At 35.9% G+C, this 24,815-nt stretch overlaps 6 protein-coding genes across 15 annotated transcripts; 3 read left to right on the forward strand and 3 right to left on the reverse strand.

Moving 5' to 3' along the window:
- The first annotated feature begins 4 nt into the window (after positions 1–4).
- On the forward strand, positions 5–1,821 carry LOC124423070 (ras-related protein Rab-32-like). The gene is made up of 6 exons (XM_046960379.1): positions 5–387; positions 637–669; positions 885–981; positions 1,093–1,149; positions 1,236–1,480; positions 1,562–1,821. The coding sequence occupies exons 1-6, from the start codon at positions 285–287 to the stop codon at positions 1,684–1,686; spliced, it is 660 nt and encodes a 219-aa protein (XP_046816335.1). The 5' UTR covers positions 5–284; the 3' UTR covers positions 1,687–1,821.
- LOC124423066 (G-protein coupled receptor moody) lies at positions 1,718–8,347 on the reverse strand. 4 transcript variants are annotated; one of them, XM_046960368.1, is made up of 10 exons: positions 8,197–8,347; positions 7,854–8,072; positions 5,181–5,334; positions 4,956–5,096; positions 4,650–4,820; positions 4,354–4,481; positions 4,114–4,267; positions 3,839–4,038; positions 3,498–3,683; positions 1,718–2,345 (listed from the first exon to the last, which is right to left on the reverse strand). In XM_046960368.1, the coding sequence occupies exons 3-10, from the start codon at positions 5,294–5,296 to the stop codon at positions 2,266–2,268; spliced, it is 1,176 nt and encodes a 391-aa protein (XP_046816324.1). In that variant the 5' UTR covers positions 5,297–5,334; positions 7,854–8,072; positions 8,197–8,347; the 3' UTR covers positions 1,718–2,265. The 4 variants fall into 4 exon arrangements, with proteins under 4 accessions (XP_046816324.1, XP_046816327.1, XP_046816326.1 ...); XM_046960371.1 differs by having other exon boundaries at positions 3,420–3,683; XM_046960370.1 differs by having other exon boundaries at positions 7,854–8,041; positions 8,197–8,335.
- Positions 8,348–8,547: 200 nt separating this feature from the next.
- On the forward strand, positions 8,548–14,830 carry LOC124423063 (G-protein coupled receptor moody). Of its 6 annotated transcripts, none has more exons than XM_046960360.1 (5): positions 8,548–10,518; positions 10,739–11,822; positions 13,155–13,393; positions 13,469–13,805; positions 13,896–14,830. In XM_046960360.1, exons 2-5 carry the CDS (start codon positions 11,610–11,612, stop codon positions 14,817–14,819), a joined length of 1,713 nt encoding a protein of 570 aa, XP_046816316.1. In that variant the 5' UTR covers positions 8,548–10,518; positions 10,739–11,609; the 3' UTR covers positions 14,820–14,830. The 6 variants fall into 6 exon arrangements, with proteins under 6 accessions (XP_046816316.1, XP_046816315.1, XP_046816314.1 ...); XM_046960359.1 differs by having other exon boundaries at positions 10,755–11,822; XM_046960358.1 differs by having other exon boundaries at positions 11,610–11,822.
- Positions 14,831–15,470: 640 nt separating this feature from the next.
- On the reverse strand, positions 15,471–18,686 carry LOC124423064 (sensory neuron membrane protein 1-like). The gene is made up of 9 exons (XM_046960365.1): positions 18,542–18,686; positions 18,319–18,435; positions 17,543–17,700; positions 17,262–17,461; positions 16,786–16,988; positions 16,468–16,723; positions 16,169–16,380; positions 15,859–16,085; positions 15,471–15,696 (listed from the first exon to the last, which is right to left on the reverse strand). Exons 2-9 carry the CDS (start codon positions 18,424–18,426, stop codon positions 15,477–15,479), a joined length of 1,584 nt encoding a protein of 527 aa, XP_046816321.1. The 5' UTR covers positions 18,427–18,435; positions 18,542–18,686; the 3' UTR covers positions 15,471–15,476.
- A 56-nt stretch (positions 18,687–18,742) lies between these two features.
- Positions 18,743–23,851, reverse strand: LOC124423069 (proline-rich protein 4-like). 2 transcript variants are annotated; one of them, XM_046960378.1, is made up of 5 exons: positions 23,723–23,851; positions 21,554–21,618; positions 21,171–21,459; positions 20,758–21,034; positions 18,743–20,681 (listed from the first exon to the last, which is right to left on the reverse strand). In XM_046960378.1, the coding sequence occupies exons 3-5, from the start codon at positions 21,192–21,194 to the stop codon at positions 20,269–20,271; spliced, it is 714 nt and encodes a 237-aa protein (XP_046816334.1). In that variant the 5' UTR covers positions 21,195–21,459; positions 21,554–21,618; positions 23,723–23,851; the 3' UTR covers positions 18,743–20,268. The 2 variants fall into 2 exon arrangements, with proteins under 2 accessions (XP_046816334.1, XP_046816333.1); XM_046960377.1 differs by having other exon boundaries at positions 18,743–20,684.
- LOC124423071 lies at positions 21,793–24,329 on the forward strand. Its single transcript, XM_046960381.1, has 3 exons — positions 21,793–23,101; positions 23,178–23,421; positions 23,566–24,329. Exons 1-3 carry the CDS (start codon positions 22,887–22,889, stop codon positions 24,046–24,048), a joined length of 942 nt encoding a protein of 313 aa, XP_046816337.1. The 5' UTR covers positions 21,793–22,886; the 3' UTR covers positions 24,049–24,329.
- The last annotated feature ends 486 nt before the right edge of the window (positions 24,330–24,815 follow it).

Consider the following 24,815-nt stretch of genomic DNA (forward strand, 5'->3'; position numbering starts at 1 on the left):
ACCGTCGGCGATACGATTATATATTCGAACTTTGTGCGAGATCAGCTGTTTACAACGAGAAGCAACAAGATAGAATGAGAGACGAAGAAGATAGAGGAACGATATAAACCGAAAGAGGAGGGGTTTGGTACGACCCTCGGAGGTCGGAAAGTTGACTCTCCACTGTTGTTTATCGCTTCTACTACCTAAGTTGAGACTCTACATACTACAAGTATTTTTCTTAACGTATTATTCCGTGGATCATTCTTCGTAACAAGAAAGAATTGGAACGGGAGGAAGAGAGTATGGATACGAGAAAACTTAGAAGAGATTCCGATGTAGTGCTCTCAAATGTTGGACGTAGAGAGCTTCTCTTTAAATTTCTTGTTATCGGTGATTATGGCGTCGGTGAGTGATTATTTTCTTCGTTGAACGTATTACGATTTTCTGTAACCATGTTGAAAAAAGTAAAGGTGAAAAGTTCATGTCAATTGCAACGCGAGCCATCTCCGTCGTACTAGTTATTCAAATTTGATAACGTTAATCGACATGCTAGAGATAAGAGAATCGGTCAGATTTGACGTGATATTTATTTGTCACGTTTACGAATTCCATCTTTTATCCATTCGCATTTTCACTTTTCTTCTTTTATTTCAGGCAAAACGGCTCTCGTACGACGATACACAGAAGGTAATCCGACGTTTTCTCTTTAATGTCATTGTACCTTGAGGCGTTTAGGCGGTCGCACGAGATTAGAATGATCTGATGATACGTGCAAGCCATGTACGCATAAGCTGTTTTATCCGCTCTAAAGAAATATATATACGTCATCGCACAACTGCTCGTCGCACCTGCGAAGCAGGGCTCTTTATCTGCGTCGACTGCACAACTACTGTCTTTTCCAGGAAAGTTTTCTTCGAATTACAAGATAACGATAGGAGCTGATTTTGCGATAAAAACGCTCAATTGGGATTCAAATACTAAAATAAATTTGCAATTATGGTACTGTCGTTTTTATTATTATAATGTCTTTATTTATACGTAAACGTTCACAGTCGCGTAAACATCAGCAACGAATACGACTTAGTGAATGCGACTGTTTCTTACTTTCAGGGATATCGCCGGACACGAGAGATTTGGATACATGACCAGGGTTTACTACAAATACGCGTATGTCTCCGATGTCATGTAAAAATTCGCCGAGAAGATGATCGCATTAATCTATAAGTCAGTCCTATCGTTCGTATTTTTATTAGCGTCGCCGCGGCATTGGTTTTTGATATCTCACGAGCGGCGACTTTTCAGTCGATGAAGAAATGGCTAAGCGATCTAAGAGAAAAAGTCACGCTTCCGGACGGATCTAGCATACCCGTTGTTCTTCTGGCGAACAAATGTGACATTCGACATGTCGCCGTATCAACCGAACAGATCGTTAAATTTTGCAAGGAGAACAATATCGGCGAGTGGTACATTACTTCGGCGAAAGAGAATACGAACGTTGGTGAGTAACACTTATAACGAAAGAAGAACGAGTGACTTGAAACATTAGATTTCGCACGATTCTTAATTTCTTGTCTTTTAGACGAAGCGATACGCCACTTGGTGGAAAATGTGCTGAGAGCTAAAATCGAAGGTGGTATACGGGAATCCATAAGGCTCCACGATGGTCCCATAGAGCGTGGCAAGACAGGCTGTTGCAAGTTTTAATCAATGTGTTCCTAAATTGATTCTCCCTTCCTTTCATAATTGAGTTTGGTTTATCATCTAGTTTAATTATCTATAACATTTCTAAACATATACTAATATAATAAAATCTATCTAAATCGCTACAGTACATGAATATATTTACAAATTGGATTTTATTCCTAAACGATTTTCGACTAGCCCTTTTATTATTATTAAATTATTATTGCTCCCTCCCCCCTCTACCGCAATCTATCGATGCGAATAAACATAAATGCGTATTACTTATTTCTTAATCTTTACGTGGTTTTACTTTGGTTCAATTCACTGGTATTGCGAATCGCGAAGCTCGCTTTCGAACTAACATTATAAATACGCGTTATTGGTCTCGATTTTGTAATCCTACGAGACGCGTCGTCCTTTTCAGTCGGCAAATAATTTACATTTAGTTTCTATTGTTTACGATTACGTTCTACCCATGGTTCGACTTGTTCAAAACTTTGCTTCGTTTCATTTTCTCTAACATTTTCCTTTTTCCTTCGTTTTTTTAACATCGATCATTAACTCCTTCAGAAATCCTTTTGGTTCCTTCAAATCGATCTCCTATAGTGTCTCTTCCAACTGATTATTTTTGACGGGGCTCATAGCAATGGAGACGGTCGATACCATAGTCTTCGAGTAATCTATGAAAGCAAATAAATGAAAATAATTATTATTTTCCTTCTTATGTTGTTTCGTTTGTGTTTACAGTCGTTGCAATAGATGAATACATAGGTGCAAGCAAATATTGTAGGCAGAAATGATAACAATGGTTGAGTAAGGAGTAAAAATTGTTAAGCATTTGGGAATAATTGTTAACGTTTCAGCGTCTCTATGCATTTCGTATCGAAATTCGGATCGTGTCAAAGAACTTACGTATGAGATGGAAACGAAATGTGAGACACGTTAATTGTAAAAACGTATGATTTGCACGTGTGAGAGGAATTTTAATATAAAATGTTGAAACGAGATTGCTGATCTATTGAGTCACGATAAAAATCGATTAAAACGATTTTACGATAAATACAGGAAAAATCCTTACTTTAACGATTCCCTTTGAAATAACGAAACTTATTCGCCTCTTTTCGATGAGTCAATAAAAAATGCGATAAGCATATGTCCAATGTTATTACTACTTGTATGTGTATGAATTATTTGTTTATATTATCGCGAATAATTATTTATGAAACGCGGAAGTACCCCTATGGCGGAATAATTCTTATTATTGCATCCAATTAGAACAGGCGTACGCCATTACGTATTGATCTTGTAAAAAATAGGATTGAGTTATAGCGGTACATAGCAATCGAAGCTAGTTGACTAAACGTTATAATTATATGAAGCGTCTACTTGGCGCACTATACCTTCGTCGTACGTTCAATGACGTTTGCATTATTGAGAGAAAACTTCCAAGTAGCGCGAAGAAAAAGTATAATTTACTTATGAGAGCTCTAAATATAAGGAATTATTTATTTCATTGATTTGATTATTTGACGATACGTATTTTTTAGATGCGCCAGTTAAATTTATCCCAAAGTTAACATTTTCAAAGAATTTCTTTGCTCGCCGGTACCTGCCGTTATTAAAGTTTATTCCGCCGATGGATCCGTTAACACGTACATACATAGATACATATAGACGCGAACTTGCGAGGTGCAACATGCCTGCACATAGCAAAGACAATCTTAGAAAGCAGCGAACTTGTGCCCTTGACTTACGAAGTGAGCGAGTGGTCGCTTAGCTCGTGTTCGGTCAGAGCTTGGAGAGCGTTACCACGCGACGGTGCTCGAAGTTACCTTGGCCGAAGTCTTGGTGGTGCTGACCGGGCGCACTGCTCCCGAAAGGTGTGAGACTCGCCCTTATCCGCGAACAGCCAATCACGCCAGCGTATGCTTGTCTGTATTGCTTATTCATGATAACGTAGATTATCGGGTTCACGCAGGAAGCGAAGTATAGAAGAAGATATCCAAGAACGTGGAAGCCTGTTAATTTTGTTGTCTTTTTTATCACCGTGAAAATAATAATGGTAATGACGTCTTCTCACATAGAGATCATTATTTTTACATACATGCATTATACATGCTCTAATACATATAAATATTGAAATGACTTTTTTTTTCTTTTTCTTTCCTTTTACCTGGATATTTTACATTAACGTCGACCATCTTTACTATAGTGATCGGTAGATAACAGACTAGAAAGCTAAGGAAGATAGCGAGTACCATCTTCGTAATTCTCCATTCGCTACGTCTTTGTTTGATCTCTCTGGTATCTCTACCAGGTGTGTGCGGTGACTTTATCGTTGGTGTTGCGTGTTTTCGCATCCTCGACTCGGAGCTGTATAAATAAAAGGGAGTATTACCGTAGAACGAAATAATCGTTTCTATTTACGACAAAATAACAGAAACGTACCTGTGAACGACCCAGAATATTTTTGCATAACACCCGACGATAACTACGCAGGGTATCACGAAACCCGTAGCGAACAAAAATCTCTTAGAAGTATGACCATGATCGTCTTTGACTATCGAGCATGTTTCTAGATACATATCGTAATCAAATTTTCCTAGAAGGAAAGACAAAAATCATGTGAGGCGGAGAATAAAAGTGAAATTTTAATATTTAATTTCAAGAATCATAGTATCATCCTACCCCAAACGCCTAACAACGTTGGTACCTGCATCGCGTAGGCGAACAGCCAGCAGAAAATAATCATCGCAGCGATCCAGTGCTTTTTATAAATCTTACTATATATTCCGTGATGGGCTATCATGATGTATCTGAAGATACGTTAGATAATATTATATTAAAAGCCCTACAAATTTCATCCCATTCTAATTAATTTTACAACTATTATCGAATGTATTATTATACCTGAGCTAGTACAGGCTATATCAATTTTATTATTCTTAAGATCTGATCCTGTGATTAGAAGTAAAAAATAGTACCTGTTAATGGTGATAGCTGCTACGGACAAAAGACTGACTCCAACGTTTCCGTACCTCAAGAACGGTACGAGGACGCACAAGGATCTAATGTCCGCCCAACTTGCATCGACGAATCTGATAGAGTCGAAGGGTAACACTAACGAACAAAACACGAAATCTGCCACGCAAAGGCTACAAAGAGTATATTAAATGAAATTAATTATTGAATTAAACAATTTAAGTCATATGTGCAGTAAAGTTATATGTGCATATGTGTATATATGTATGTATGTACGAAGAAAATGAATGAATTTTACTTCGTTGTACCTTATTATAAATGCTGCTGCAACGTTACGAACTTTTGGATATTTGCAAAGGGCAACGATGGTAAGAAGATTACCGGCTAGGCCTGTTATCATAATCAGTATAGCCACGATCGCGGCAAATGTCCTTAATGGCCTCGGAAATCTACATTAAATATTGTAAATGAAATAAATAAGTAGAAAAGTTTGCGCTTAATCTCGAGATAAAGTTAATTCAGATTCGTCTTACCTTGAAAGCTCACTGTCAATGATATTACCATGAGTAGTATTGTCCGTCACGTGTGACGGCCACGTGGCCATTGAATTCGTGTCAAAGCCACGAAAATTTTGATTTAATGATTCCATCTTTATTCTATCGGAGCCAAAGGGTTCTTTGATTGGCCCTGTGACATTGAAAGAAAATCAAACTTAAATTATTACTTATTTTTGAAGATACGTCGAAGAGATTGTTTTAACGTAAATTTAATTTATGGAAAATCTAAAACGTTAATGTAACGAAGAATCGAGCTCCCTTTTTTCTTTTACTTAACACTCGTAGAAATCGTTTAGTTGAGACAAGATTAAAAGGGACGTACGATGAAGCATAAAGTCAGGAACTCATTAATCATAGAATTCGAGCCGTCGTGAGAGGTCGTTATTATTTATAGGGTTATCCGAAAGGAACGTTTACGAGAACGGAAGTAAGTTGTCCTGAAGCTTAAGAAGGATAACATGGGAAGCTTACGGAATATTAATCGCCTTTGATCTGTCCTAGTTGTAAAACCGAGTATAAAATATTTTCTAATGTATCTGCATTTATAAACGCAATATTCCGCTTGGCTAAATGATAATATCTGATAAATTTAACATTCGACACGATACATGAGTATTCATTATTTCTTATTATACAGTATACATGTACTTTTATTGTAAATATGTATACTCAACGAAGATCATAAGCCATGCAACATAAGAAATATGTTATATGTTGAAATATGAAATATCTTCTTCAAGTTACTTCTGCAAATATTGATACCTAATACGAGCTTCATTACATGATCGATCAAATTTATACGTATATGGCATCGAATAACAGTTTTATGCTGATACATGTATCGGATGTGCCGAGATATTTGCTTGCTTTTTAAACGCATGAGTTATGATACGAAATACCCATAGACGAATAATACCTGTATAAACGAGATTTTGATAAACGAGTAATACCTGTACATAGAAGAAAATAAAAAGAGAAGTTATCATCGATCGAGGATAGCGACATCATAGTTATTTGAGACTATGCTGGATTTGGTAAACTGAGGTCAAACTGTGGTGCATTAACCTCGATTGAGTTTAATTAAGAGAAATTAACAGACACCCGGTACTAAGCGTCCCCTCGTAGCAAAAAACACGTTGAAACTCATGGGAGACATGAGAACGCGCGGATATGTTCCTTAACTCGAACTCTTTTATAGTTTTGACACGAGGTCGTACATGGTGTCGACCGTATTCAGCTTTATGGGAGTTGTAAAACTAGAAAAAATAATACGCGCATATGGGTTAAAGAATTATCTATGGGAATGTAGTGTAAAATAATATGCCTCGTTATCGATGAAACAGGAGAGCTGGAAATTCGATTTATATATATATTTCGTTTTGCACGATCGTATACGTGTACATCTCTTAAGATTTAATACAAAGGCGAAATAATCCGATTGTTTAATCGTCAACGCCCTGCATATGCGCGGCAGTTTAGATAAGGAACTTCTACGACAGTGTCATTGGACGATTAACAACATTATATTGTCGTTTGTGCTCTTTGTAAGTGTTTCATCAATATGAGAGTCGTTTTCTTTGCCCGATGACGTCCGCATTAACCGCTTCGTACGGAGTCGGTGCGAAGTCGGTTCTCGTCTAATAGAAGTGACAAAACGAAGAATTCATCTGAAGAATGAGAACTCGAGACCTACATAATGCCGACCCCGTATTGCGATCTTCTAATGATGATAAAAAACGATAACATTTCCATTATGTGACACGATGCGTATGGTTAGCTTAACGGCTTTTGAAAAGATGAAAAGAAAAATTAATTCACGCTTTGACTAGGGGTCTGTTATTGTGAGGAGCTTCACGCATTTTCATGATTGGACAAGGTCATGTTTAGAATATCAGGACACATTTATATCTTACACGTTTCGCAATCGCATGTGACGAAATCACAAATCCACCGAGAATCCATGAGGGCCCGTGACAGACCACAAGGAAATAGGATGGACGTCACGTTTGCGTTCCATGGAATTCACAATCTGACGTCACTAAATGATTTCCGAGTTAATCACGCGGCGAATGGCAATGAATGAGTCAACTTGACTCACGGTGAAAGTACCTCAGAGTGCAGCGGTATTGCTCGTGTTGTTTCTTCCTATCGTACGCGCGAGACGCGATAATCGTTTGTATTACTCGCCTCTATCGAACAGAGTTATTTTCATGTGTGACACCTGCTGCCACGTATAAGTATCAATCATTCTAATAAGATTAAAACATTGAGGGGTTAGAAACGCGTTAGATACGATATATCCACCTACAACAAAACCCCACGTGCTACGTAAATGTGAAAAGAACATAAAGTATTTCGTGCTTTTGTCAGCTATACTAAAATCCTTGAAACTATATTAAATAAGAGACAAAAGATTTGTATATATTCGTAACAATGATCTATCACGACATAGTTTCACCCATTGAGATCCCTTTTTTTCTCCCATGCATTCTCACGAATTGTTCATCCCGATCGTCCACTTCGCCCGTCTACCCCTCGCCTGTTTTTCTTTTTTGTCCCATTCTTAGCATTGGTCCTTCAGGATCACAAACTCCAAGAAAGTCGCGTTTCGAAAGTTAAAAAATCGACAAAACTTGTTATATCTCTTACCACAAAGGATCCGTAATCGTTACTACCACCGCAAGTGGATCATCTTGACGTTCCGTCTTTGAAGCGCACAGAACAGGATTCTGAATTCGCCCACGTTCGTAGAAACTCTCGATTTTATCCTCATTCGTAGTTTTCACGAACTTTCCTCGTGATCCTCATTAAAAGTATTACAACGATTCACGTACGAGCTGATGATTCACACAAATAGAATAAATATATCTATAAAATATTAATTTTGTATAAACGAAAGATATTCAATTTTTTTTCTTTTTCTTTTTTTTTTTTTTTTTTTTTTTTTTTTTTTTTTTTTTTTTTTGATATATAGACTATTATAACTTCTTACAAGGTTTTATATAATGACACAATAGCGATTCTTTGTATCAGGGAACACTCTCGTGTTACAAATGTTTAGAAAGAATGAAGTCGCGCGCGTCACCGTCACTTTTAACGAACTGTCGGCAACGGGTAACCTCCCGTCAGAACTTACGCGACCACACTGGATACGGGCCCCACGATGAGTGGGGGTGGGGGGTCTTCCCACATGGAAAACTGGAAGGGGAAGGTGTTACGTTCTTTACTGGATAACGAAAGCAACTCGTAGTCCCGTCGTAAGTAACTGCAGCTGCGTGCTCGAGAAACCGACTGACCCAGCAAGATGTTGTCTTCCTACTCTCCTCTTCGATTAGATATTTACAGTGATAGTTTCTTTCGAATACTGATATCTTATACCATATTATGCTATTCTATTCGATAGCAACTTTCGATGTTCTGGCTCAATTGTGTAGAATAAATTGCCAGAAATAACCCGAAAGTTCATCAACTTGTGGAAAATGATCATTCTTGGAACGATTATGCCGATCATCATAGATCTAGCTGGATAAATCCTTTATTGGGTGGTCAAAATTTCACTTGAACCCGCATAAGCTTGATCTTCAATGGTTCTGACTTTTCATCTAAATAAATCCCTGATAAAATCTATTTTCTTTCTGATGGAAATTATGTCTGTGAAAAGAATTAAAAGATTTAATTTGAAAGTATTACATTTACAATATATACGTATTTAAGTTGTATGACATATTTTTTCACTATTGTATCGGATTCTATGTAAAAGGATTCTATATAAAAGATCATACACACGTGAATGATTAATAAACGAAACTCCAAGTCTGAAGTGTTCTTCAAACTTAGTGAAACTTGCATTGATCAAACAAGAAGATAAAACTACATCTTAATTTTCCCACGATCTGCATCTGATCCGGGAGATTTTAGATTATCGTTATAGTCTGGAATAGACTTTATTCGATAACGGTGCATCGCAATTGCCAAATTATTGGTCGATCGCGACAATAATTTATTGTAATGATCATATCGTTCGATCTTGTTTCTATAATAGATTCCTTTGAACCCGCATGACTTTATGATCTTTTAGCTGCAAATGATTATCTTATCGAATGGTTATTGTTTTAACATTTAAATAGATTGAAAATAAATTTGACAATAAATAATGATATCCTAGATTGTTTCTTGCAGGAAATGTACGTCGAAAAAAAAATTTGTATGTTTAGTATTTTATGTGTAACTCGTGAAATAAAAATTTTTGACGTATTTATAGGAAATAATCACGATCTATTTAGATAAAATTCATGAGCGATTAATACAAGCATGTCAAAGAGAAAAGGAATAATAGTGTCACTTCCGACTTCGTCAGGGGTCGCAGTCTTCCCTCTTCCGTTACGCGTGCTCGTATACATCTGGTTTCTCCCCTTGCAAAGTGTACCACAGTCTGGTAACGAAATGTAATTATTTTTAAAAAGGATGTAGGGACCGTATTTTCAGTGGGTCCGATCGGCTGTAGGCGTATATTTGAACAATAAACCCTGCTCAATCAAGTTTTATGAATTAATATTGTCGTACAAAGAATAAAAAAAAAAAAAAAACAAAAAAAGAAAAACAAAATGAATGTACTTCTGTATCTTTTAGCTAATTCCGCACATTTTGATACGTGCCCACGCACGTAAATCATTTCTTGCGCAATATCGTTCTTTCAATCACAAAGAACGTGACTCCGAGAAGGCACCTTTTCTTACATACATACATAAATCGGGGCATAGTAATGCTCTCTATTAAATTGCCAACGCCTCCGCTTCAATCAAAACGATGATACATAAGTAAATTCACTGATTCAAACCTTGATTTCTCGTGCGTTTTGAAGAAGAGTTTTAAATTCAAGAAGAAAGTCACGTCGACTTTCCTAGGAAATTAGCATCTTGGCGCACGCGCAGCATCCGCTTTTCATTCTAAAATCTGACGGATCCGGGCGACTTACATTCAGTCGACTCATGGAATTCGCCGGAATGATCTCGATCGTATTTTAACTTTGTTCCAAATTCGTATCACTTGGTAGGGAAATAAATTCATAGTGTAGATGCACCTGAAATATTAAATTAAAAGACACGTGTGTAACGTTTGACGTTGCCGATACCAATGTCAATATGAAAAGTGAAAAGAGAAAGAAGAAATTTAAGACACCATTTATTTTAATAAGGATTCGAAAGCATCAAGTAGCCAATACCTAACAATGTTCATATAGTTATGGAATATTGTCGATGATTAATTTTAAAAACAAGCAAAGCCAAATACTCGAAGTGAATCTTATTAAATCAAGGTAAGACGTTTATTAAATAATTCATCGTAATTATAATTACCTTTGTTATTTAAGATATCAAGGTAGAAATTTATTATAAAAAAATGCTTTTGTATATATATATATATATATATGTATATATATATATATTCATATAAAAATATGTTAGATATTTGATTAATATAGACTATAAATCAAAAGAAAGGGGGAAAAATATCTCTTGCAATATAAGAGATAACAGTTTTGTTGATCCATAGGTTTAACTACCTTGGTGGTTATCTTTTTATGATCTTGAGACAACGTTAGCAAATTCCAGTCGGCGTGCATATGCAACTGATTAGTTATTTCTTTAAACCGCATACTACATCTTTTTCAAGTCATTACTTTTCTCAGCGATTTTCGAATAAAAAAGAAGAAAATAGATGAATCTGAAAAATGTTTAAATTCTCAATTAATGTTTAATAAACAACTCAATACAATCGATATAATCTCATTCGCTTTCTCCTTTATGATAGATATTTACATATATGCCTTAAGTAAATCATAGTCGCTTTACCATCGTCCTATTACTAAACAGCTTCTTCTCTAAGTGAGATTTTATTTGGGAGACGATAGGAACGTTTCTCAAACGTTTATTCTCGCTCAAAAGAGTTTATCGTCTCGGATGGCGAAAATAGATCTCTTTCTCTCTCTCTTCCTTTCCGATGCCCCGTTGAGAGAAAAAAGAGAACGATTCCAGCTCCTGCGAAAGATGAAGGAAAGAGAAAGTGAGATTTAGCGAGGGGAGCAAAGGGATGTACGAGCAACCCATATGAACGTGTATATCTGCACGTGTACGTGAGCTAACGATGAAAGAAAGTTCAAATTACGGGATGTTCACATTAGATGTTTTGTGAGCTTTACGTTAACACCATTATAATGTGTATAGAGATCGGAAAAAGTATAAGTTGTTTTTAACCAATCCAATGGATCTAAGCCTTTGGAATACTAAGATAGATCAGACAAATGGATTGCCCGTCTATCACTTTTTTACACGATTATATTCTAAACGCAAAAATAAAATTTTTTGCCTTGCACATCGACGAATATTATCGATATAATCGATTCTACAGATGCTGGAATATTGGATGGGAAGCAACAAAAGTGATCTGAACAGGAGCAATGTAACGATCGAACAGGTCCTACAGGATCCAGGATCAGTGGTTCTTTTCATTGGTTATCCACCGTGGCTTTTGTACTTTGCCGCTGGCTGTTGTATTCTCTTTATGCTCATTGGCATTCCAGGGAATCTTATCACCGTGGCTGCTCTCTTTCGTACCAAGAAGGTCGGTCAATTATTCTCTCTTGCAAGAGTCGAGCAGACACCGAATTTTCTAACGAACGCAACGACACGAAACTCCGGCGGCTTTGTCACGCATACTGCTTGTCTCGGTACTTAAATTTCCGGAACATACTGAAGTTGCTATGAACGTCAGAGGCTCACCTCGAATCTCTCATCTTACAAATTCTTCTGTCTCGAGAATACACCCGTATGAGTTACATTGTATAAGTTTTTGATAACATTGTTAGGAGCTTGAATACTTTCTTCTTGGATTATTATTAAAATGTATAAAAATTTACTGTCGAAATATGTAAAGATTTTCATTTAAAAACAAAGTGAAAGCTTTAAAAGAGATAAAACATGAAGTTACTATGTAACCGAAAGTTTATCAATACGAAGAAGTAGTAGGAAAGTACCAATTTATGTGGACGATTGATTAATATTTCTTCGTTGCTTCGTTCTCTCTATTATTCTTCCTTGTTTCTCTACTTCTATCTCTATCTCTTTCTCACGCGCGCACTCTCTCTCTCTCTCTCTCTCTCTCTCTCTCTCTCTCTCTCTCTCTCTCTCTCTCTGCCGTAAGTGGCAGATGGCGAAGAGCAAAAGGAGCCAATGATCGAAAGGTCGTCGGCACATGCACCATTCCGATATAAAACGTGGCTTTCGAAGTACGTCAGATGCAAACCCGGAACGAAGTTAAGTTTGGAAGTGATGGTGTGCGTTTACGCGCACACGTGTCCTCTGTTTCCATGAGCTTTCATGTATGCACGAATACGTACGTTGAATCTGACAGTCGATATAATCAATGATCTCGAATTAAACTAGTAAGGCCTTCGTGCTTTACGTCAATCCTCACCTGTCTTGCTACTTTTGTACTCGAAATTCAACATTAAACGAACACGTGCTGATTTTATTATGCGATCAATGTCACACACAGATATAATCGTTATTTACATGAAATATCTTCTCTCTCTCTCTCTCTCTCTCTCTCTCTCTCTCTCTCTCTCTCTCTCTCTCTCTCTCTCTCTTTTATGTACCGGCATTTGATTGAAAAGTGAGGGCAGGATTAGACGTAAGCACGTCAGTACGGTTAAGTTCCTTATCGCATGCAACTCGTTTCACACACGTGTATAACGTCTGCCGACTATATACTATCGTATCTATATTACAATATTATCTCTTGCATTTTAGTATACACATGAGATTCGTTGCAAGATTTTCTAGCGCTTTTCATTAAAAAATATCTCCCTGTAAAAATCGAATTAACCGATAGATAATAATTGTTTGTTATTATTAATGTGATTTTTAATAAAATAATTGGATTATTTCCTTACAGTTGAAGAACGCCACTGCGATATTCATAATGAATTTATCATTTTCGGATCTGCTGTTTTGTTGTTTTAATCTACCACTTGCCACCTCAACTTTCTGGCATGGATATTGGTTGCATGGAGCATTGCTGTGTCGTTTATTCCCATTGCTGAGATACGGCCTCGTAGCTGTCAGCCTCTTTACCGTTCTGTCGATCGCGATTAATCGTTACGTCATGATCGGACATCCCAGGCTCTATCCAAAGTAAGTACATTATATTTTAATAGACGTATATAAAGATTGAAAATGCAACAAGTATAATTGAAAAATATAACAAAGTCTTTGCGTCTATGTCCGCAGACTTTACAAATCGAAATACTTGATACCAATGGTTTTGGCAACATGGATCCTCGGTTTCAGTTCTTTGATCGTCACGTGGTTCGGTCATTGGGGCCGTTTTGGCTTAGATCCTGCAATAGGTTCCTGTTCGATTCTTCCGGATGTGCATGGACGAAATCCAAAGGAGTTCCTTTTCGTATTAGCATTCTTGACTCCCTGCGTTGCAATCGTAGTATGTTACGCGAGAATCTTTTACATCGTCCGTAAGACAGCATCGAAAAGTGGTAGACAAGATAAAGTATCTAACACGATCGATGTCGGCGACAGGAACCGCGAGGTACATAATCTATCGTTATTTATATTTATATTACGTATGTTTGATTTAATAAATTTCTTCTTTGAAAATTATGCTATTTCATGATCACAGCAACGATCTGTCACGCCGAGATATCAGGAGGAAGAATTGTCTATGCTTGGTTCGAGTTGCGTCGCGGCAGGACTTTGCGTTTCATTTTCTAATCGTCAAACGAAAGAAGAACAAACTTCGCGAATTTTTAACGGACAGACTTACGAAGAATCATCCTTGGGAAATCCACCTTCGTCCGAAGAGGACTCATCGAGAAACGAAGAAAACGATTTGCAAGAGGAGAGTTCAATTGGTCACGATCCTTCTGTACAAGATAAGGAGAGAATAGCTTATGAAGGCATAGAGGACATACCGTTCGCTGATGATCGCGACGCAGACATCGGTGATACGAACATATTTCTGAGCACTGATCCCAGAAAGATCAAGGACTTTACTGAAAAACCGACTTTGAATGCTAAAAAAAGACTCGAAGGAATGGCAAGCCGTGCTTCTTTTGTGGTCGAGTCAACTCTTTGGATTCAAAGAATCACAGAATCCGGGACGCGATTGGAACGTTCCGAAACGTTTGCTAGTTCAAGATCAAGTAATTCTGATCGTCGTATGAAAACAAGAGGTAAGGTATTTCGCCGAGAGTCCAAATTCAAGAGCCTTGGTAGATTGCGAAATATGGACAATGGGCCAAGGATGTCAAGGAAAGATAAAAAACTTTTGAAAATGATACTTGTTATCTTTTCATCGTTTCTAATTTGTTATTTACCGATCACCGTCACGAAACTTTTTAAAGAGGCCGACGAGTGGAGGGGCCTCAATATCGCTGGATATATTCTCATTTATTTGACAACGTGCATCAATCCAGTCGTTTACGTTGTTATGAGTTCCGAATACAGAAGTGCATATAAAAATATGTTACTCTGTAGGAACGAGTCTGTCTCTTCGGCGAAGATGAAAATTTCGCATAGGATTGTTAGAAAACATTCGATGTGAATTTTATGAATTTAATGAAATTTACTTAAAGTATACGCGTGTGTGTGTGTGTGTGTGCGCGCGTGCGTGAGTGCGTGCATGTGTGTGTGTAATAATTGTGCAAAACTCTTTGAATCTGAAGAGAGTTGTCGTGGTTTTACCACGAGTGTACCTTAAATAATTCAATAAAAGAAGTTATAGTGCGAAATTAGAAATAAATGCGATTTATTAAAAAACAATGTATTAGTTTTCTTACTCGAATATTAAAAGAAAAAAACGTTTGTATTTGAGAGAATTTTCGATTTTTGAATATAGGAAGAAAATATATGTAACTTAAATATGTCTTTCAAAGCAAATCTCCCTTTGGAAAATATAATACTAAAAACTATAGGTACATCCTACTTATAATATGAATTAAGTTAATTTACCTAATAGGATAGAATTTCATAAAATGTGACGTTTTTCGAGTTTACATTACATAAATTGACATTAAAATTAAGGAATATTAATTAAAGAAGAATTCACTCCACGCAAACTCCACTTTTTAAATGATTTTGAAATAACTTCGATTTTATATACAAACTTTAAAACATTATTTAAGACTTTAACAAATTCTCGCATTCGTCTGTTAATTTATTGAAATTACGAAGAGATAAGTAAAAACGAAGAAAATTAATTTTAATATCGGTCCAAATTCGGTGGAACAGCTGCCGCCTGTATGGTGCTAATATTCATTGTTTGCCATTTTTTCTCGTTACTACTATCCTTCCTGCTGTCACTTTGAGGCGTTATCTTGCTTATATCTAGTTTGTTTTCCGATTGTTTATGTTTAAAATGCAACCCGGCCGCTGTTCCACCCAAACCCATTCCACCAAGAACCATTAACCATTTAACGAATCTGAAATTCGTTTGTATCGATATAAATGGCATTATATAAATTGTATTATATAAATTGTACGTAATCGATATTATATTACAACGCAACTATCATTATCAAATATCGATTTGTATCTAATGCAAATCGTATTAAATAATAAATTATACGAGTTATTGTACTTACCCCACAATAGAGATTGCTTTAAAAACAACTTTTACTTTTTTCACAAATTCATCATCAAGGAGAATACCTTCTTCAACCCAAAACAAAGGAAACAAAACTTCAGGAAAGTTCTTCATTAATTTGAATTTTGCAATAGGTTGCAGCTGTATATTGAATTGGAGTCTTTTATGAGCACTTAAGGGTGTAGCCGTCATTGGTTCAAAATCCATACTAATGTCGTGTAGCTCCTGTATAAAAAAAAAATATATATATATATAGATAGATATTTCTATATTATATTTAATCATCGAAGGTCCTTTGTTTCTTTCACCTGTAATGGATGTAGTCCGCCCACTTCCTGAATATATTTTTCATCGGACAAATAAAAATGCGGTAAAGAAGCGATCAAGGGTGCTCCTACGCACTTTGTCAAATCGAACAGGTTCTTCGATAGGCACGTCTCTGGTGTAGGACAAAAGCATTTCTCGCGAGGATTTGTGCTCATGTCTCCAAAATCCGCGGTATAATGATAAGTATTTACCCCTAAAGTATCATAGATGATATCAGGGAATGTCTTTGCTATTGAAATGTTTATGGATTTGAATTATAAAAGGTTGGAAAAAATACTACCTTTGACTTTAGTTTCATGCGAGTAACGAGCTCCCAAACTGCGACATATATCCGGAGAAAACGATACAATATCATCTTCCTTTGTTAAAAGAGGTGGAAAAATGGTAGAATCGGTGCCATTGAATTGATTGCAATGATCTTCACCCCATATTGTCAACGCTGGTTTGCTATCCCATTCTAATACACGTCCAACGTCTTTAAAATTTTTAATACCACGTAATACGCGCAATCTTTCAGGCAAGACTGTTCCATTTTTCTTAAAAGTAAAAGTATTGTTAATATATATAAAATAAAAGAAAAATATATATTTATACGTACAGCGCCAAATATTGCAAATCTATAATGGTCATCCCCATCGTTCATTAAATCTTTGCCTTCCGATTTCAAAATACTACACACAGCTGAACCCGCGAAATCTTTCACCGTACAGTCCACAGGTAAACCATCGAAAAGTATTTCTCTTGCTTTCACCTTTACAAATATCGAATCGGGTTTTTTGAAGATGCTATCCACCGCTTTGTCTAAACAAAATATATATGAGTCATTTTGAGATACAATCAATTTAACTCCGATCAGAACATGTTCATATCGTTTACGGAAATGGCATTTCATGCTATAGAATTGGAAAAAATAATTTCTCATTTTCCTCTTTAAGTTTCACGTCCCGATAATGACACGTTGTAATTGTCGATGACCTTAAGATTTGATCGAAATAAAACAGTGATAGATCCACGATACTTTGTACGATACTTTGTACGATACTTTGTACGATACTTTGTACTAATATAACTCACTAAGAATTCCAATAGCGGTTGGTTTTTCTCTCAAAGTGGTCACCACCATTGCCAAAATTAAAAGATGCGGAAGCACGAGTTCCTCCTCGCCCGTCAGACCATTACTCTTCGACGGATTGAAGTACCAAGTCGCTTTTAGACTGTACTCGACCGAATCATCTTCTTCTCTATCCACAAGATTAACTTTTTCTTTGTATTCACTGTAATATATTGTTATCGATCTCAAAGTGAATATATTATTATACGTTTCGTTCTGGCACATCGTCAGTTGTTAAACTCACTCGTAAAAAAATGGTCCTACTTCTTTAACAATAGGCTTTTCTCCTTGTGCAATTTCCTTTGGATTCGTTACATTGAAAAGATAGATTTTAAAATCGAGAGGTAATGGAAACTTCGACCACATTTCTCTCATTTCGGAGTTCTTTTTTAGGGCTATAGCCTAAAAATAGTGTGACATATAAAGTTATAAAGTATTCGATAACCTTAATGATAAAAATAAAAAACACTTGTAATCTTACATCGAGTAAAAATAAAAAGAGAAATGATATTTCTTTATTTTTAATGTCATAGTGTGACAATTCTATCAAAGTATAACTTACGATAATAAGACGTTTCTATCAAATGATTTTCTCTAATGAAAGACCTGCATTTACGGATATGATACAACAGATATGTCATGAAAAAGTAATAGAGATGACAATAGAGATCAAGGATTTAACCTGTGTTATAATGTATCTTTCGAAAAATATAGCAGTCATTGTGCAATTATGAAGATAATGAGAGGTGAAACGTTCCCTTTTTATAAGAAAGAATTTAAATAGAAGTCAACGATAATTAATGCGATTAAATATCAAATATCGTATAGATGGATGACGACAGCAATCTGCAAAGCGAAAATAAATAAGACATTAATGAGGAAAATCATAAGAATAGAATTATTTGTCGTTATCCTTAAACCATGGTTGCAATGAAGAGAAAAATTAAAAACGTATATGTTTATTTTTCTTTTTTTTTTTTTTTTTTCTCCAATCGATATTGTTTATCCCATAAAGCTTACTGATTTAATTTGTGATTTGAGAAGAGCAGGAAACCCCATCCAACCGAAAGTAATACCTAAAAAAAAGAGTACACCACCGCCAATACCAAGTTTCTTTGTAAGCTCCATTTTGGATCTCTATAAAAATAAGATTTGCCGATTAGTATTGTTATTATGTTTAGAAAATAAAATAAAAAACGTTAAATTTTATAGAAAAAAGAAAAACATATATAGAGATAATTACGATGGAACAAATATAATAATCCAACTCTCCCCGATCGTCAATTCTCTAGAACTCCTTCTAAGAAACTGCTGCAAGAAGTCTGACGTTGTTCAGACCGAATCGGCGTCGGCGCGTACTTTCTTCCTCTTCCTCTTCGCTATCTCCTCACCAACGAAGACTCTCGTCTATAATAGCAATGCTGCAACTGCGCAATGTCATTTATGAAAAATAAAAAATAATAACGACGAATGATTTGCAATAAAAGGATAACGTCTTAATAACATAATTGTAATAAAGTTATTAAAACAAGGGGTCTCCAATTGGAGGAAAGAAAATTTCGTTAAATTAGATATCTGTCTAACTATTCCGTTTCATTTTTTCGTCGTGATAATTATCATGATAATTACAGTTCTTCCAATTTTTCTGGAAAGTTCTGTCCTTTTGTAAAATTTCAGTTACAGATAGCATATGCGTCTGTCTTCTTTAAGTTACTCCGGCGGAGCTGTATCGGGTACCATATTGGTCTTTGGTGTCAAGTTTAACGCCTATCGAGCGTGTGATGCCGAAGTATTAATTAAATATGAGCCACCTAGAGGTTTCTAGCACTATAGTACATAGACTCGAGGAGCAAATTATTATATTGTTATTACTACTTTGTAGTATCGTTGGTTCTATTTTAATGTAGAAATAAATGAAAGATAAAAAAGTGATTACAAAAGATATAATTGCATGTATACATATAAAAGAAAAAAGAAAAAAAAAAGAACAAAACAAAACAGTTATTTAACTTGAGCATTATTTTTTAACAAAGGTCTGAATTAAATCGACAACCAAATTACTTTCTATAAAGAAATCAAAAACTATAGTTATTCTTTAATTCTGTTCAAATATAATTTTTAATGAATAATGTATATCAAGATCCGTTCTGAATCTATGCTTGAAAGTGATGAGCCCTATGTTTTTATAAAAGCTTCTTCACGTCTTGAGCGTTGGTTTACAATATCGTTGATCATCGATTAGATCTTGTTTATTCTGTCCTTTAAATGGTTGCAGCTGTGGTGGTAGAAGCACCGTTACGGTTCCTCAAGAATGCATGAGAATTGTTACGTAAAAAGGTCAACCTTTCGACTTGTCTTTTTCGATACGATTCAGGTCTATCATAAAAGCTCAGTTAGGTGTGATATTTCCCACGAAGTAACTCGTTCGAAACTTCGTTCGAGGTGTAAGAAAGAGGGGCATAGGGTTCTGCTGGACACGCTATGCCATCTCATTGGCCCATTGATGTTCAACGTAACTCGTTCGATAGATGTTCCTTATACAAAATGCACCTTGGAACTTCACAGGACACTTAAGTAAAATCCAAAAGTAGAGTCGTTTCGATGCCTATTTCCATAACTTTTTACGAATAAGAAGAATTTAAAAAAAAAAACTCAATTTGCGATACGCATAAAGAACAAGGACGCGTGCATTTATGTACAAAATAAGAATATTTTTTATATTTTTTGACACGATTTTCTAACATGTAAAAGAAAATCATGTACTTTCATTTATTATATGTATAAATAAAATTTGTTCCGATATCACAACAAATAAAGTAGACAAACGACTTTGAAAGATCAAATGAATATTGAATCTTTTGTAAAAATCCAAATTTTTAAAGAAGGAAAAAGGTAAAATTGGAATTTTCCACGATAAATGTAGGAAAAACGAAAGAGGTAGGAAAAAAGAGACAGTTTGCGTTTGAAAAATTACCAACCGTGCCACTTGTAACGTGCATGCACTGCCACAGGTACAGGATATGGTTTAGGGACTTGATATGGCACTGCCACATGAACCGGATAAGGACGATCTACATGAACCACCTTTTCATAAGCCACTGGATAAGGTTTTGGTACTGGAACCGGAACTGCGACTGGTCTATCGACTGGAATGTGAACTGTCTTTTCGATAGGAACCGGTATTGGCCGATCTACATGAACGATTTTTTCAATATGGACTGGATATGGTTTTGGGACTGGAACGGCCACTGGCACTGCAACAGTACGATCGACCGGAACTGGTACTGGCACTGTTAAGGTCTTCGTTATAGGAACCGGAACAGGCACAGGTACAGGCTGCGGAAGCGGGTGTGCTACAGCTGGAGCTGGAACAGGCAGAGCGGCTGCTACGACGAAAATCAATAATGAAATGATCTAATTGAATTAACGAAATAACTAAAATATTAATTTTATACTGACCAACCGGATGAGCCAAAAATGGTGCCGTTGGCGATGCCGGTGCTGGTTCAAAATGTCCAGGTACAGGATGTAAAGCATCTGGAGGTGGTTCTTCATAAATTGGCGCTGGTTCTGGAGGACCATAAATTTGTCCTACGTGTTCCGAATGATCCTGTTGGAGGCCATATCCTAGACCAACGAGTCCTCTTTTGTCATGCTTCTTCGACACCGCTGGATTCCTATTATCTCGCTTTTCAACCGTAATAGCCATTCCGACAGTTAAAAGCAATGATATTTCCTGTAAAGAGATAATAATAAAACGCAGTATAAATTTATTCCCGAAAATGATGTACTTTTTAGTGTCACTTAAATTTTTACATAATCCTGAATTTAAATAAATGCAATTTATGTATAATATATTACAACAATCGTACCAATGTATATCGTATGAACTTCATGATTTCCCGCAGTAACTACTAACAGCTTGTTACTGACACCAACGTCGTAGAAAAACTGTGTTTGCTTCGGTATTGTGACCCCCATAAGTATTTATAGAACATCGCCACGCGACTCATCGCTACAGGAAGAAGAGTACATGTCGTCTTCGTGGACCTCATTGTCATATCGATCGTAGATACGATAAACTTTCGCTTCCACCTATCCTGGGCGACAGCCAAATAACGGCCTACTCCGCTTTTCTTTCATACGTGAATGGTAGCGGTTCTGAAAGAGAAAGAAACATTAGACACGTAATCCGGCATTGTCGCGCACTGGATTGCATTAAGTGTTAGAGATCGTAAGATAATGACACACATACAAGAAGATTCAATTCCTTGTTCTGTAGTATGTCACCAGGGAAAGCGATGAAAGAACGTGAAATGCCTGTAATCAATTATAAGGCAAACAATTTATGTTATGTATCGCGAGGACATCTTAGATAAGTATAAATGAATAAAGAAAAATCGACGAAAATTTCTACTAGTTCTAGTGGTTGTAACACGACAAAAAAGAACGAATTTTAAAACAGTAAATCCATTGAAAAAGCAAAAAAAAAAAAAAAAAGAAGAAAACGTCTCATTACTATCTTCGAAAAATATAATTTATCGATATTTTGCGAATATTTGATATCCATGTCCATTATCTCTGACGCAACATTTAATTGAGATTTAACAGTTATTCACTTTAACCAAGGTGTCATACGTTTGAATGGGCAAACTATTATTCGGTAATGAATAATGAATGAGCAGTAGCAACTGGAATTAGAAGTAGCTCGAACGGTAGAAAATGAAAGTTAGGAAAGTCCGCTTCCATAGACATAGTCGATGCGGAAGCACTCTGGCAACTACTTCTTGTTGCCGTTGATAAAGAAAAAAACAAATTCAAGAATTATTAAGAATAAAGCAATTATATTAATCAATTAAAAATCAAAAAATACTTCTTATGAATAAATGAATGAAAATATTGAAACTCTGCCATGCCATAAGATTGAATCATCAATCACAAATACTATTCATTTGAATATATTCATACATATATTCAAAATACATACAGCTTGTTACGTTAATAAAAGCATGAATGTTGTTAAATGTATCATCTATAAGAAAGATTTACTTTTTTCAATTGTTATCATTATAAATGTCCACTTTACGTGATCGTATCGTTGTAGTAATTAAAAATGAATATAAGGAGATATAAGTAACGCTTGCTAATACTTAAAGATTTCTTGTAAATTCAATTAAAAATATGAAATAAAATATTTTCTTTTTGTATAAACCACGTTCAAGCATCATTACATGTCAGTAGTTTTACATGTCAAGTTGTTCTCGAAATATCCTTTAACAGGAATCAGTATTGATCTGACCACTTTCCTCTCCGGAAACACTAGAGTCGTCAATGGACAGCATCGAGTTCCCGGTCCGATCAAAGAAAGGAACCCGATCTAGACTCTGATCCGGATTCATCGAACTATTAATCCACTGATCTGAAAATATAAAAGCCTACCGACATCTCGACCTTCTGAACAGTTGCACTCCGACGCATGAACAATGTTGAAGGTTTTGGTAAGGCAACCGTTAAAAAAAGATAAAGAGGAGGACGATTTGATTTTTGTGGCAAGCGAAAAATTGAGTTACTATTAACGACATTTCTTCATGTTACAGTTAATCCTGACAATTCTGTGTGGTTCCGTTTTGACGGAGCAACCTACGGAAGATACGAAGCAAAGGAAACGAGGTATCCTGGGCGGTAGCGATGGATGGATCGGTATGCCGAATCCATATTCTTACGGAAACGGCCAACCATGGGCAAATAATCATAATCCATGGAAAAGTATTAAATTCGCGAATATCAATTTACACCATGAAGGGTAATCACATTAATGTTACGAATATATTGGATTATTTGATATCATTATCTTACACGTGAGAAATTTTTTTTGAAAGATGGAACGGATTTGGGAATTATGGAAGGGGAAGTTTCGCTTTAGCATCCGGAACGGGCCATGAACCATTAGTGAAGACACTTCCTGTATATATAACGAAACATGTGGTCTTGGAAAAACCAGTTCCGGTTCCGGAACCAGTTTACATAGAGAAACCATATCATATACCGGTAGAAAAGGTGATTCCGGTACCGATCGAGAAAATTATTCACAAACCGATACCTGTACCTGTACCAGTTCCACAGGTAATGATTAAAAGATTCTAAAAAAAAAAATAACGATAATAAATATAATTATCTGAAATAAATACGACTTTAAAGTATGTAAAGAAAATATTATATGATAGATCTGAAATGAACGAAAGAGAAAATAAACGTGTAATTTCATAGGCAGTTCCAGTTCCCGTGGAACACGCTGTACCGATACCGGTGAAACATCCCGTAGCAGTGCCAGTTCATCAGCCTTATCCAGTACCGGTGAAGCAAGGAATTCCAATACCAGTACCAGTTCCGGTTCCAGTACACTCATTGTATGCTCCGATATTACCTGGTCCAATTTACGGTAGAGGTTTTCCGGCCGGTCCCTTCTATCCGTCGTTACACGATCAAGCGCACTTTGGTCATGGCTTTGTCGGACACGGTTATGCTCATGGAGTTGGTCACGGCTTCGGTTTAGGGCATGGCTATGGTGGTCACGGCTACGGTGGTTATGGCTATGGTGGCCACGGCTATGGTAGTCACGGCCATGGAGGTCACGGCTATGGCCATGGCTATGGCCATGGCTATGGGTACGGATCGTATGGATACGATCACGCTCGTCATTACGGCCATGGTTTTGGTCATGAACGTAAAGAAAAACGAAGTAAAAATTAAAATAAATCATAATAATAGGGACGATTTACTATTCTTAATATAATTTCAATTAAAATGTTCAACAAGTGAAGTCTTAACTCTTGCAAATGCGTACCAAAGTAAAAGTTTATAAATCTCCAAACGATCGCTATCGCAGGTAACATGCAGCAAATGCTTGAATTCATCGCTGATGCATACTTTATGTGATCTCAAGGATGCCGAACTTGATTTCCGAACTTGACTCGACTACACGCGATGAAATAACGACTGAAATTAGACAACCTTTCCAACTTAATAAATAAACCAATAAATTGTTAAGTAATAATAAGAACAATAAATGCTAAGATCTTATTTATATTAATGTAACATTAATCTTTTAGCGTAGAATAACTCAGCGATTTATACTTTAAAAAGATAATTATAAATACGAACATGAGAAAATTACACGTGAAAATAATAATAATAATAATAATAATAATAATAATAATAATAATAATAATAATATGTGCATAAAAAAAAAAAGAAGAAGTTGTTAGTTATTATGAAGCGTTTAATAAATGCTTGCCTTAAAATTATTTGACTTAACGATATCACGAAACGATATTACAAAAATTTCGTTTTAACGATCGGTTTATTTTTCCTTTTTACATGCAATACCACATACGTTATTATATACGATCTATTCCTTATAGATAACACTTTAGCAAAATGTTTTATATTTTTAAATGATTTTAAACAGCTTCATTTACCTTTTGATTTATTATTGATGACAGTATATGAAAAAGGAA

The sequence above is a fragment of the Vespa crabro genome, chromosome 3 (genome assembly GCF_910589235.1).
Source record: "Vespa crabro chromosome 3, iyVesCrab1.2, whole genome shotgun sequence".
Classification (NCBI taxonomy): domain Eukaryota; kingdom Metazoa; phylum Arthropoda; class Insecta; order Hymenoptera; family Vespidae; genus Vespa; species Vespa crabro.